The sequence below is a fragment of the Anopheles funestus genome, chromosome 3RL (genome assembly GCF_943734845.2).
Source record: "Anopheles funestus chromosome 3RL, idAnoFuneDA-416_04, whole genome shotgun sequence".
In the NCBI taxonomy this organism is placed as follows: Eukaryota; Metazoa; Arthropoda; class Insecta; order Diptera; family Culicidae; genus Anopheles; species Anopheles funestus.
In genome coordinates, this window is record NC_064599.1 from 74,601,470 (window position 1) to 74,616,892 (window position 15,423).

The window sequence follows — 15,423 nt, forward strand, 5'->3', positions numbered from 1 at the left end:
ATAAATTTATTTACTTAAAAGAAAACAAAAATATTCCGTGTACTAAAGTTTACTAACAAATAAACATTAACTGTGGTACAATGAATTTTATTTAAAAAGTTTCACAATAATAAAAACCCCATACTATACTAAAACCATTCCCCATTTCAAATGCGCTTTTGTATTTCACTTGAACCATGAAACTGAGAAAGTGAAAATCAAACGATTGATTTGATTAATTGTTCGTGAAGCAATTGTAATTACCAATCATTGGTGCAAAAGTTTTACATCGATAGCATCCACAACTTATGCCATGTGCGTGGTTTTTTTTTTCTTCTTGTTTCTACCCATTCTAGACACTATCGACACAAAGACCACAGAGGCGGAAGATCGACGGTACACCGTGACGTCCAAGCTGCACCTTCAACCGACCGCGGAAGATGACTACATCGACTACACGTGCCAAGCCCGACACCAAGCAATCCCGGAAGACCGTCCGATGCAGGCCACCGTACAGCTGTCAGTGCTCTGTAAGTACCCGTCCAGTTGCCATTTCTGCTAACCACTTCAGCTTCAATCGAACTTCTAGTTGTGCCACCCGTAACTCCCTTCCATGGTTTCCATTTTTCCTTCTATTCTTTCTACACTTTTTCCCGCTCACGCTGCTAGTGTACTAATGGCTACTTACGCTTTGGCCATCCGATCCACCGCCGGGCAAAGAGTTTCGCTGATTGGCGCCCGGGAATGAGCTGCTAGTCACGTACCTTTACAGCCAATAGAGCATGTACCATCTCGGGGAATGAGAACCGGGGTCGGTAAGATTCTCGGTAATGTTTCCAACCCAGTGCTTTTGTCCTGGTTGGTGCCGATTTTCAACTCCCTCCCTTCTACCCCCGTGAGGCCAATTGAAACTCGTGCCGGACGCTGAACTAGTCTATGATTTCTCAATCAATTGAAGGTTGCCTTTACGTACGACAACGACTAGTTGCCAACCCAGCACACCCGATTCTTTTCCACTGTTTCGCAGTCTTTGCGCGTGGAGCATGATTTTAAAATTGCACCGCTCAGCAATAAAGCGAAACAGCGAGCAGTAACAACCGGAGCAAAAAGCACACGAACAAGCTCCGTCAACGAGTAGCGGGAGGTTCGGAGGCAGGAGAGGGTGATAAACGCCCCCCGGAAGGAACCGAAAACCGAAAACTTTCCAACCTTCCGCTTCCGCGCTTGTGTGCCTGCTGTCATCGTTCCGTTTACTCGGCGCAAAGAATTCTAACGCCTGTCGTCGTCAGCGAGTCACGCGATGAACCGTGGAAAGAACAAGGAACGCATAGTGCTCTGTAGTAGTGAGTGGGGGGAGGGGGAGGGTTAGAAGGAGGAAAAATACTTGGAAGAAAACAGTTGAGATCGTGAAGAAAATGCGCTCGAAAGCGCGCTTCCATTACAAAGCAGGGAAAATAACTTTTCATTTCGAAACACCCGTCGGGTACTTTTCCTCGAAGCCCGTGGGCAAGCCACCTTCCTTCCTTTACCCGTTGGGGCAACTAAACAAAGCAACCAAACCGAGGGTATGTCGTTGTTTCGTTAACCTTTTTTTTCTACTTCTCAACGACACATTAACACACACACACGCGAAGAGAAAGAACACACGGTATGACATGGCATCATGAAGGGTAAAAGTGAGTGTCTGTGGAAAATGCTGCATCAAACAGCACAGCAACACTGAGAAATGCCAACTGTAAGCAATAACACCAAATAGAAGTAAAGCAAGCAAAAAATATACAATACTGTGTGCGCAGCAAGCAAGGCGTTACTACAATTGTGTGCCACGCTCGTTGCAGCTGAAGCAAAGGATATGATTTCAGGAATCAGCAAGAGCACCCGTCCCCAAAAAAACACCACCCCTAGTAAGGCGTAAGGGTGATGAAAGTAACGAAGAACTCTTGCACACACACACGTCCAGAAGAAGAAGGAAAAAATCCAACACCAAAGAAGGAACGCTATGGTGGAAAAGCAGTTAAAATGATGGTGGAGAATGTAATAAGTAAATATTAAATAAAAATAAACAACCGACAGCTGCCTCGGGTGCGAAACCCGTTCCTTCTCCTTTTTTTTGTTTTTTTTTTTTTGGTGAGGCAAATCCTTTTGCTCCACTTTCCGACATTTCAGACATTTACAAATAGGAACGAAATGAAACAAAACAATAGTAGAAAGAGAGAGAGAGAAAAAAATACCTTCTTACCATGATCTTTGGTGTGCATTTTTTTTGCAATGAGATGGCATACGATGGAAGGACTTAAAAAATAAGTTCACATTGTTCGTGGAACGTAAAACGATCCTCCTCTTTGCTCTTGCCATAAATTTAATTCTGGCTGAGGATAACAATCATTCAAGATCAACAAAATCCAAACCCCAGCAGAACAATGGGTTTTTGCATGGGAGGGAAGGAAAACATTTCAAACCTCCCGCACGCAAAGTAGGTTAAAAGTTCATAAAAGTAATGCAATTTCCATAATCTGCACATAACACCACTACCGCTAGTGCGGTGTTCGAGTTTCAACATTTAATTCGGAACAGTTGGAAGAAGAAAAGTGGCAGCGAAAAAAAAATATTCTATGTATAGACAAATAATTAGTCAAGTAGTCAAGTACTAGCTAGAAAAAAAGAGAGGAAGATCACTTTGTCATATTATTCCCCACCCCCTGAAGCAGATGAATTGCTATGCAAATGAGCTAATATAATTAGAGCCGGCAAAATACACACCACCGGGAGTAAATGTGGTGCATACGAACGGACAAATTTCTCGTGCGCGTAAAGTTCGAGTCTTTTGATTTAAACTTCACTACTGATTTGAAGTTCGCTTGTTCCCGGGCTCGGGCATTGTGACAAGCTGCAAAAGAAAGCGACCATTTATTATTCATTTATTCAGCTGACAATCGTGAGCTCGTTCATCAACCTTCGGGTACGGTGGTTTGGATGTCCCCTCGGGAGTGGGGAAAAATTTGTGACAATGGAACACATTTATGAAAATGAGTAAATGGTTTAAAATTTTATTATTACAAGAATGCTACAATATAGTTAGGAAACTTATCACCAGATATTTTAAAATGAAATTAATGATTGAAATTTCTTGCTCTTTACGTGAGCATTAGTAACCTAATAATTTCCTAAAATACATAAATATCATACTCATACATACATTCATCAAGTATAAACAGATGTTTTAATGTCGGAACTATTAAATGATTGTCTAGATGAATTTACTAGATTATTCTTCCTGAATTTACTATTTAGAGATAATTGACACTGAGTGAAGGAGAGTTTATAAGGATTTTAATCTTTTACTCACTCTTTTGAAGTTTTAAGAATCATAAAAAATGCTCTTAACTAATCCTTTGACTATTCTTATGCATTTTAACTCACACACCTTCTGCGCTGGCCAGCGACTTAATTTTGTTATTAAGTATTTAAGTATTCATGTTAAGTATTTTGTTATTTTATTTTTTGAGTTTTAGTCTCAATTTAATAATAGTTTATTTTTCATTATATACTGAAAAATAAACTATTATTAAATAGTTTGCATACTTTGTCCTTTTTCAAGGTTTTTAGTTAGTTTAGTATTGAATTAAACTTATCACTGTTTATTCTATCATTAATTTCTCTCATTGTCATCTCTTTTGTTTATACTTCCATTTAATAACTGATATGGTTTATTCGCAAACAAATTAATTTACAGTTTTACATGACAAATCTTAACGTTTAGAATTGTGAACAATCGTAAAGAAAACGTTAAAAAAGGCAATTTAGGGCAGTAATGGAATATAACTCAAGGCCCTAAAATTACAAGAAACCTAACTTAAATATTTGTTATAAATAATACCTCAAATTATTCTTCACCAAGTGTATTGTAATAAAATATTTATTTTTCAGTAAACAATATTACTCTCTGCTAATCATTCAATAAACGCTACGTAAAAGAAGCATGCAAAAGAATTTTCCATCTTTTTTTGTTTTTAAAAAAGGACTAAATATAACATCTCATTTCAGTAAGGCATTTTCCACCATGTCTTATCGTCTTTCTTGAAGCATTAATTTGTTTTTACATAGTTAGTTTCACTTCACATCCTTCAGCTACAACAGCAAAATCCCGTGTCAAGCACACGTCCCTAGCTTAACGCATACACCCGGCACAAACATGCACCCTGCATATTTATTCTGTTTGCATTAACAGCAAACGATGCACACTCGTAACGCACAAACACACGCCCTACTTGCATGCAGCGATGCAGCGAGATGCTTTTTCCAAGATGCACTCAAAGGATTAGCATTCGGGATGGTGCCCGGATTCTGCATATGACAGCCAGGAAATGACATCACATTTAACGGATTAGAACCGTGGCAGCAAAAGCGGGCTTTTGCGTTGGTGCAAAAAAAAAAATAATATCCAATATACATCCATTTCGATTTTCCATCATATTCCCCATTTTCGGTAACAGTGCCGGGCTGTGTTAACCCATATATAGCACTCCCCACATACACGCGCGAAAGGACGCAAATTTAAAATACATTTTGGGCTTTGCTTTCATGCAATTTTTTTCCTTCTCGTTCCTTCACTTTCTTCGCTACTCATAAAACAAGATCTACAACGGTTCGTGCCTCTTTTCAGCTCGGCAAAAGCTCTTAACGTGGTGCCTTGTACGCTACGCGCCCCTGGCTGGAAGGAGGTGAAAGCCAAACCACATCTTATCGCTAGTATATGCCACGAGGGCATCGGTTGTACACCGAAAGCTTTGGTGGAAAAATGCACATTAGCGATAGCGCACCGGCCGTTGTGCCGTGTGCGCGAACAAAATGACGACAATGTTGGCATTAAAATTCAATCTACTTATCGCCACTGCCACTCACCTGCACTCGTGCACACGTAATATAATGGCACCGGGGCAGGTGGGGTGTGTGTGTGTGCCGCACATTATCTAAGAAAATTAGCATTTCTGGCATTATTTATGCGCACCAAAGACAAGTTGTCGAAGTTTGTCCTGAACGAATGGTGTCGGTTATTTCAGGACGTTTATGGTTTTGCCGTTTCTTAGCAAAGAAAGCGAAACAGCGGCTGTGTCAAGAAAAAGGGGTAGAGAAAGCACAATGGTTTCATTATACAGCGGCAAAGGAAAAGTGTTCCTTTGCAAAAGGCACCCATACAGCCATACATCGTCATACACACCGAACCCACACCCCGAAACCGGGTGTGGTACGGGGTGCATGTAAATTTGTTGAGAAAAAGCTAACACATAAACTGATAAGAAAATTAATTTTAACCACCATTTTGCTTGCTGACTGGTCGATATGGTGCTGCGCACCGACACATGCAAAGTGCCGCAAAATTATGGATAAAGTACGAATAATGATAAGGAAACCAATTTTCCGCTTGTTTTCGGCATTGGTTTATGAACGATTTCTCTCGAGCGTTACGAACAAAGAATGACTTAAAATTGCCTTTAAAGCTTCATTATGGTAAATTCTGTTGTGAAGGAAAATAGATACAAATTTGGCGAATAAAAATGGTAGAAACTGCTATATTTTTTTTTATAAAAAATTTTTATTAGCATACATATTTACATACCATTAACAAACATTGTAACATTAAGGAAAAAAAGAAAGGTTTTAAACAGGCAATGTGTATACATATATACACAACATACATTTACGGGTTGGACAGAACTACATCAAGGACGTTTATATCAATCGCATCATCATTATTGCTAATGATGTGGATGATATAATTTGCAAACAGTTTGCACACAGCCACGCGTTTACTGGCTCTTATATTTCCCAGAGCAGGAAAGCGCAGCACATTGAAGGACGGGTCGACGAGTTCAGGCACATGATGATTTACTTTTTTAAGGAGACTTCTCCAGGCTCCGTTCACTCTTGGACACATCGCGAATTTGTGCTCGAGAGTGTCCAGAGCATTACACGTCTCGCAAGAGTTAGCAAAAACCCCGTCCCATCTGCTGTAAAGCTCCCCATGAGGAACCTTTCCATTTACTAACATGTAAAGCGTGGAACGTTGTGTTGAATTCAGCTGTTTATTGTGTATGTTTCTCCAGACGTTTCTCCAGTCAACGTAGGGTGTTGTCCTCATGATTTTGGCGACTGCGAATCTCTGGATCTGTTTATTTATGATCTGTTTTGTTGAGCAGGGTTCACAAGGAACTAGCGGAATATATGCCATCTCCTGAATCACTGCTCTTAAGCATGGGTACGTTGTCGGGATGCCCGAGAGGTTCGGTGGGTTTCCAGCACTAGAGATATGCTGGAAACCAACTTCCAAGCACTCCCTCTCTTTCACGTACCGGTTTGTTAGGAGCGCCATACATTTTGTTTGGGGTAGCTGAAGGTTCAGACCACCTTTCTTGCGTGGAAGAGCCAGTTGCTCCAGAGGAACGCGTATACCTCCGCTTCTGTAGTACAACAGGTATCCGATCAAAGTTGTGGCTCTTCTCAGATCGAAAACCCTCGGGGCACACACCGAAGCAACGTACCACAGTTTGGGGAGCAGAAACGTGTTCAGGAGAATGACCCGCTGCTGCAAATTGAGACATCTTATCCTGTGCAGTCTCACCAGCTGTCCGAATTTCGCTATCTGTACGTTCCAATTTTGGCACATGGCTTGTCGTATGTTGTTGGAAAATAATATTCCAAGCAACCGTAGTCTCTCCTCGGTTCTTAGCCATGGTACATTCCATTCGCGAGCTGGGTTGACAAGTCCAACGTCGATGGCTAACGTTTTGTCGACGTTCAGGCGAGCACCGGAGACACTGCCAAACGCCTCAAAGAGTTCTCGCACACGCTGGATTTTGTTGGAAGAGGTTGTTATCACAGAGATGTCGTCAGCATATGCGTTGACCAGATCATCCTGGTCAGAACATATGCTTTCTAATCTTGTGATAAGGGGTTGAAGATAGAGGATAAAGAGGTGCATGGATAGAGGATCCCCTTGTCGAACGGATCTGAGGATTGGGAAGGAATTGGAGAGATTTCCGTTGATCAGGATACGGGAGGAGGACTGCTCACCAATCGTTCTCAAAAGCCCCACCAGCCTCGGATTGAAACCTATCGCGAGCATGTTGCTAAACAAAAAGTCCCGATTCACACGATCAAAGGCATGGGAAAGGTCAAAGGAGACAAGCTTACCATACTTACGTTTCCTCTGCAAATCAATCAATCTCTCCTTAACGGAAAGAACAGCTTGAAAAATGTTGCGTGGTTTATTGCAACACTTTTGCGCTGCCGAAACTATCTCCCACTTCCCGACAATATGGTCGAGACGGTGTTTGACAATTCTGGACAGAAGCTTGTAATCTACGTTAAGGAGTGATATAGGTCGAAAAGCAGACATGGTAACCTCGCCTCCCCGCTTCCTCACCAGCACAATGACCCCGTCAACGAAACCCGGAGGAAACTCTCCGCGGAGAGCCTCATTTAGCACTAGCCCTAGTTCTCGACTAATAATGTCGAAAGTGCGGAGATAAAACTCTTTTGGTATTCCATCCGGACCGGGGGACCTTCGCGAAGCCGAAGATTTGATTGCATCAAGGATATCACGGGAGGTAATTTCCTTCATGCAACCATTGTTGGCTTCACAGTCCTCTGGGATGGCTCGTGAAAAGGAAAAGTTGTCTGTTTGTGTTTTATGTGTGTCTGTGTCGTAGGTTGTGTAGAGATCTTTAAAGAAGCCCTCAATGTGTTCTTTTATCTTATCAGGATCAGTTAAGGAGGACCCATCATCCATTTCTAACTTGTCGATCACGGTCCTTCTTCGTCTCCCTTCATCAAGTTGGAAGGTCGAAATGTCCTCACCACATACACGCGTTTCGTTAATGCGCGCAAAATCCTCAGAGAAACGTTTCTGAAGGAGAAGCATTTTCCCTTTGATTCGATTTATGTTGATCAATTCATTTTGGTCAACTAAATATCGCTCATAAGCAGAACTCAGTCCTCTATAAAGAAGCTCGTGATGTAAACGGAAATTTTGGTATCTTTCATTTGTTTTCCAACGAAAGAACGATTTGATTTTAGGCTTCGCATGCTCCACCCACCACTGCATCCACGAGCCGTAGTTTTTCCTCTGTCTAGTCCAAAAATTCCACTTTACTTTGAATTCCTCTAGATTTCGTTCTGTTAAAATATGTGGTCTCAGCTGCCAGTAACCGTTGCTGCGCACACGGCTCGGCTGAGCTGGAATACAAAGACGGACAGTGAGGGCCTTATGGTCCGAAAAGGCCAGTACATGCATACCAGTCGTCCTCAACTGTGCTTTTAGTGACGACGAGACGTAACAACGATCGATACGTGAACCAGAACCACTTGTGACATAAGAAAACTCAACAGAGTTACCTCTGAGAGCTTCCCAACTGTCACACATACCCATGGTGTTTACTACGTTTCGGAGAGAATGGCTGAAATTCCTCGCCCCCGTCACGTCCTTTGACTCCAACACACTGTTGAAATCGCCTGCAAGAATGACATGCTGGCATGCATTTCGCAGGTAGAACGCCAACGTTTGCTCAAAAAATTCCTCCCTCTCTCCTCTACGCTGACTCCCAGAGGGAGCGTAAACATTGCATAGTGTGGTATTATTCTCAAGCCGAAGACAGATTAAACGGGAATCTAAACTGCGTTCGACATGAGAAAATTTTAAGTGTTCACGTAAAGCGATCGCCGTACCCCTCCCCGAAACATCAACGTTGGAGACGACATTGAATCCTCGTATATACAGATCTGGAACGCATACTTCTTGAAGAAATATGACGTCAAGATCCATTGTTCGGATAAAAGTTTTGAGGGCTTCTAGTTTCGTCGAGTTAGAAATTGTATTAATATTAATAGTAGCTAGATTATAGCTACTATTAACATTATTATTTACCTCGTTGGGCTCCATCGCGACGAATCTAAGATCATCTATTGTGTGGTAGTGGTAGTGAGCCGTTTAGGAGGACGACCAGGCTTGCGCTTGGTCGCGCCCGTTAGGCTGTGTGAGGATGAAGAAGAGCCATCACTCTCGTGATCCGTCTCCGGATTTTGCTTGCGTTTGATCGCAACCTGCTCATCTACGTTACGGAGAGGAATGGTAATGGAAGGGATGGCCAGCGGTGTTTTGAACACGAGAGAGTCTGACAGTGCTCTCGATTCTGTATCCCGCTCAGCAGCAGGAGCAGCGGCAGGAGCAGCGGCAGACGTAGCGCCAGACACAGCGGCAGGGGCAGCGGCAGGGGCAGCGGCAGGGGCAGCGGCAGACGTAGCCCCAGACACTGCAGCAGGAGCAGCGGCAGAGACAGCGGCAGGCGCAGCGACAGACGTAGCGCCAGACACCGCAGCAGACGCAGCGGCAGGGGCAGCGGCAGACGAAGCGGCAGACGCAGACGCAGTTACTAGTCTAGCGCCAGTATCCACAACCGTCGATGTAGTGGTGGCGCCTGCGACAGTAAGGATGTTTACTCCCTTACACTGCTCATTCTTAGTTGAGCCGTTCGGTTTTGGGCTGGACGGCCGAGCGACGATTGCTGGTTCGATCGGAATGACCAAACGATCAGCAATTTTGGACACGGGATCCTGTGGAACACTCGCTGCAGATGCCGATGACATTGCAGTTGAGTTGGGAAGTGTGGTAAACCTTACCTTCCCTTTACGACCCCGTCCCCTTCCTTTCGCACTGTTGTTAGTAGCAACGGTTGGAGCAGCTGTAGCTGCTGCTGGTGTTGGTGCTTTCTGTAAAGCATCCGCATACGACGTTGCCTTCCGTGTGCGTGAATCCTCTGCGTGGAACCGTTCCACACGGCTCTGGACACAGCTAAGTCCAAAATGCACCGGTTCCGTACAAAAGCGGCAAGACTGCTGTTGTCCACGGTATGTTACCCCCGTTTCCTCACCACACACCATGATGAACGACGCGATGGGTTTTTTCAGCTTCATACGCACGATACGCATGCCTGTCAAAACACCAGCCAAACGCGTTTCCGGACCATACACACCGCGCACAATCGAGATTACTTCTCCGAATCGGCCAAGGTCGGCAGCCACATCCGCATCTGGTAGACCGGGAGGTAGATCGCGAACCCTGACCTCCGTCGCACCATCCTCCATCTCAACACGGATAGGGAACTGCTTCCCCTCGTGCGTGATAAAGTGCTTATCAGCGTGCTCCTTCACGATATTCATCGCTCGTTCCAGCGTTGGCATTGTCACGAAAACAACGCTTAGGACAGTGTTGCGCTGCACCATCGAAATGTCCTCTCCCGTCTTAAGGACGTTGAACAGAAAATCCACTGTCTCGTCCAACGTTGGGCGTACGGGAGCTTCGGAATAATCGATACGGAAGGTATTCCTTCCATATCTCTCGTATGAGCACATCGTAGCAAAGTAAACAAAAACACGTCCTTTCACTTTGACTGTTGAGAGCGCAATATATTAGATGATTAGATGTACTTAGAATCTGTTAAATGTTGAACTAAGGAACGTAAAACAAATTCGGATCTAGATATTGTACATTTATAGCAAAACCTACATATATTAGTATTAGAGAATAGTATTATATTAGAAATAAAATTAAAAGTTTAAGTTGCAGTTCAGAAGCTTAAAAGTTATTCCAAATTATTCCTTTGGCCCAAACGCAATTCGCATGTATAATTACTACCGAAAGGATCGTAACTATATTTTTTTAAACGACATTAGTTTAATGCTCAAGCTTCGGAACGAATGTTGCATCTTACACCTGCTTTAACTATAGAAATTATTTTAAACCTAAATCCAGGCAATGTTTGTTCAGTTATTCAAAAGACTAGGTATATCGTTTTATTTAACTCCAGGAGTAATTTAAAAATTAAGTTACAAGTTGATTGATAATGCCCTCTAATTCACTTTTTTCAATTTTTCTACGCTATATATTTTTCTACCAAAAATTACCCCATAAGTGGAATGCTAAAGATAATTCCCTTCTTTATGGCTTAACGAACTCTAAGGTCACGTCGGCCATTTTTGGCTTACTAAACTGATTTTTAGTCAGTCCTTGGTACGGGGGAACGGTCCGAATGGGATTTGAAACCCATCGAAAGATACTTCCATAACTGTCAATTTGAAACGAAATCCGACATACACAGAAATTCCAGATTGTTGGAGATCTCCGCCTTCCGCTATAGTAGCGTATCTCAACGAATGAATGGGATCTCTGTTATATTTATAACAAAATTTCCAATCAGAATTATTAAAACGTGTAAACCATTGAAAATGTGCTGACAAACTACAACGCAGTATATATTTTTCCTAATCATTCCCTATTCTTCTCCCTTAGATCCTCCCGGACCACCATACATCGAAGGTTACTCACAAGGCGATTCGGTACGAAAGGGGCAGCACGTGAAACTGGTCTGTCGTAGCCGGGGTGGTAATCCACCCGCTCAATTGATCTGGTACAAGAATGGAAACCAGGCCCGTATGGCTTACCGTACGACTGATCGGCTGTCGGAGAATATCTACTCATTTGTAGCGGAAGCAACAGACAATAAGGCACGTTTGCGTTGCGAAGCAAATAATGTAATGGCAACGAAGATACTTAAAGCTGAAGTTACGCTTAATGTGCAATGTAAGTTACCCGATAGAGTGGAGCATTAAACGTGAAAAAAAACCAATCTCATGTCCATCCTTTCATTACAGTTGCACCGACACAAGTGATAGTATCCGGACCATCAGAGGCACGGGTAGGAGATAGTGTGACTCTCCAATGTCAGACAACGGCATCGAATCCGGCGGCAGACATTAAATGGATTGTTAATGGTAAACAAGTTGCAAATGCATCGTCCAAAGTAGTACCAAGCCCGGAAGGTATGTAATTGAAAGGAAATTAAAATTATTGGAGAATATTATAGTTAAAGAGAAAAAATTCCTGTTTGTTTCCAGGAGGTTGGGTTACAACATCCAACATAACAGCAACGGTGGAAGCCAACAAACGTTCCCTGGTTGCTATTTGCCACGGTGTTAATATGCAGCTGCCCGAAAACGTACAATCCACTCACACCGTTAATGTACTGCGTAAGTATGATTTCACCTTACTTGGAGGAATGTTACAGGAATTGCACAAAGCTAGACTTTCAAGAAACAACTTTAACCTGTACCATCTATCATCTACCCTTTTGTGAGGAAATAAACCCACCCGACGTGTAGTTCATCTTGACGGAACGGATGGAATGTCGGTTAAGATGCTTCGTCTTATCCCATTTTTCGTCGGAAAAGCTGATTTTGTAGCACAAGATCGAACGTGAAATATTCTTACCTTACCTACCTTAATCCCGGGAGAGATTCATCTTTACTACTGCTGCTCCCGTGCTCAAACCGTGTTTGCTAAAAGGGTAAAACCGGCTCGACGAACTTTCTAATTAGTATGCAAATCAACTTGCTTTTGTGTACCTGACGTGCACGGGGGTTTTTGGTTAGGCACAATGACAGATGATGGCCGCGGGAACAATAGTGAAAAACCAGGAACAGTGAAGATTATGGAGTACACTTTCTCTCCCTCTGTCGCCCTCTCTCTCTCTCTTTCTCGCTCGCGCGCTTACATCCCGATACGGGGCTTTAATCAACTTGCGGACCTGCCAACACAATCGAAACAGAACGCACTTTACCTTTTCCTACTCGGTGACGCACACTGGAAGCTTGATAAAACTCACCAAGAAATACATCCCTTTCTTCACGTTGATAAGCAAATTCCAAGCAAAAAAGGAGTAGAACCATTTCTTTACAAGCGTCTAGCCTACCGTTTTATGGATGCCTTCTCTTGTATGTAAGTTGGGTTTTTTTGTTTCGTTTTGTCTTGCGATACAAATTCCAACGTCAGTAGAAACCCTGATTTTATCCACCGAATTTTATGCTCAATGATCCACGCCAAAGATTAGCTGGAGTCAATTCTGATGAATTCTCTACATAAAGGATGCCCTCGATAGTATCGTCGAAGGAGAACATTTTCCTCAGAGATGCTGAGTTCCTGAATGCCGCAGAGAAACCAATTTACGATTGATGGTTGTCTCATTGTTTCTTTCACAATAAAGTCCTCTTGGAAGAATGTTAATTAAAAGTTGATATTTGAAGTCCAGCAAGAGTTCATTCCTTAGAGGAAGATGTAAAGCTTCTATTTTGTGGAAAAATTTATTTGTTTAACATTTTCTAATTAGTATTTCGTATATTCCATTAAACTTTGTGCGTTGCATAAAACTAATAAACCTTTCAATATACTAAAATTCTTTACTATTTGTACATGCAAACACTTTCAAACTGGTAATGAAATAAAATCATCATAAATCATTCCCTCCCCACTCACTCGGCAGTGTGAAAAGTCTGCGAAAGGTAATTTAATCAGCTTCAAGTTAGTGCCTTCATCGTTTTTCCGTGCGATTATCTGCAACAATACTTGTACTAATTAATGTCCATCAACACAAGACGGTACACCACGGCACGGTCAAGAAACTTTACCATCGAAAAGTTAGCCCCGCTGCTGTTACCCATTCCAAAACACCGAAAGTGACCGATTAAGACGCTGTCTACGAGTGGAATCACCATCGCCCCACTTGTATCGAACAACGATATAACGTGTATTGTTTACGAGCAAACCAAAACAAAAAAAGTCAAAAATCTCTCTTTTTCACGTTCGATTGGTAGAATGGGAAAATTTTAAGTACCCTTTCCAAACGAAGCAGTTCTCAATTCGAAGCAGGAAAATTGAGAATTGGATGCTTGGGAAATATTGTATCACTTAAATCATCCATCGGTTCTGGTAACCTTAGACACCCTGTCTGCAAGATAACTTATTGCGTCTATTGTCGTGTTTCGAAAAGGTTTTCCGATTTCGAAGGGAAAACCCGAAATTATTGTTTCCGATAATCAAAGGCAATATTTCATCGAAACTTTGGTTTAATTAAAATTCAACCAAACTAATGCCTTCGAAAATGATATTTTTAGCAGAAAATGTACCAAAAATGTGATATTTGACTGGAAATGATTTTGTAAGTAAAGCCGTTAAGTAATGTTTTAATAATAAAAAAACCTGATTCAACAGAAAAGTGATGCAGAATATTGATTTGAATTAATTTAATGAACCTTATCTTTTTGACATTCGTATTTTGTTTTATTCATACAAAACGGATTGATAAATCAGCACAAATGGTGCTGGCAATACCGTAATACCCGTGCTATTAAATTAAATAAAAATCGAAATGGCTTGATAGTTATTTCTAATTATTAGTTGATGCATTTAAATTTACTAATATTAAACCTTTTTAAAACATGTTTAAAAAAACAGCAAAAAACATCTCAAAACAGCGTCTTAGCGTTGAATTTCTTTAGCAATTAAAATTGAATCTAAATATTTGCATAGTTTGCATCGTAACAAAAAAAAAACATGCAAAACTTGAAACTCCGATGAAGATAGATGGATGTTTGTCTGTAAAACTAACCCAATCTGCCAAAGTAAACGAAACATACCGAAACACCCCATCGCGTAAGCTCTAATGTTCCGATGGAGGCGCCTAGCTTCTCACGATTTCACCAACATATACATAAGCACTTCAGACTCATTTATTGTAGTGTGCCTATTCGCTTTTCGGTTAAATATGAACGTTCCCATACACACACACACGATATCGCTTCCCACCAAATGCTTCGGGGTTCGGCCGTACCATTTCGAAAAACGGAATTCAATTCGGGAAAACTTTACTGCCAAACAGTTGCCTCGTTTAATTAAAATAGTTGTGCCTGAAGTTCGGTTTCAATTTGCACAAAATCCAACCATCCTTGCCGGTACCAGTGATCAGCTGGCATAAGTACGTTAAGTTGTCAGTGTCAGCAGTCTGCTTTACCAATCCCAATTCAACTCACCCCCTTCGGAAAATTCACCCCGCTTCAATCCCTGCTCCTGTCTTGTGTTTGTGTGTGTTCCCTCTGATAGTGCGCGAAAGCGTTTCGCATCCGGCCAGGATAAGCTGATTAAAATTTTAGTTATCATTTAATCGTACCACCATTAAAAACGCCGACGGTACAAAAGCGAACACGCATAGAATAGAGAGAACAGTGCGAAGTGAAGCACCAAACAGCGTAGAATTGCAATAATTAATCCAACAAAAGCTTGCAAACAACGAACCCAAACGGATCGTCGTTTTTTTGCCTACAAGTGGAAGTTTCTTTTCTTCACTTTCTACTTCTAACGATGGGTAAATTTAATCCCGTAAGAAAGCAGAAAAAAGTAGTACCACGTCTGCTCGGTAAAGAATAAAGGATAAAAGCTGTCAGCGGAAATTAAGAATATTCTTTTTAGTACACTCAGGAACTTTGCTTGCATAATGCCAGGGGCAATCAACCAAGCTAATAAATGGTCTTACGTAAAAGGGTTTTTGTTCTTGATATTTG

General features: G+C 41.9%; 1 protein-coding gene across 3 annotated transcripts in view; it reads left to right on the forward strand.

Moving 5' to 3' along the window:
* LOC125766954 (nephrin-like) overlaps positions 1-15,423 on the forward strand; it is a 264,053-nt gene that overhangs the window by 219,469 nt on the left and 29,161 nt on the right. For all 3 annotated transcript variants that reach the window (XM_049433080.1, XM_049433078.1, XM_049433079.1), the window contains 4 exons: positions 336-509; positions 11,324-11,614; positions 11,686-11,853; positions 11,929-12,060. In XM_049433080.1, coding sequence (XP_049289037.1) covers positions 336-509; positions 11,324-11,614; positions 11,686-11,853; positions 11,929-12,060 — 765 coding nt within the window. The remainder of the gene's footprint in view (positions 1-335; positions 510-11,323; positions 11,615-11,685; positions 11,854-11,928; positions 12,061-15,423) is intronic.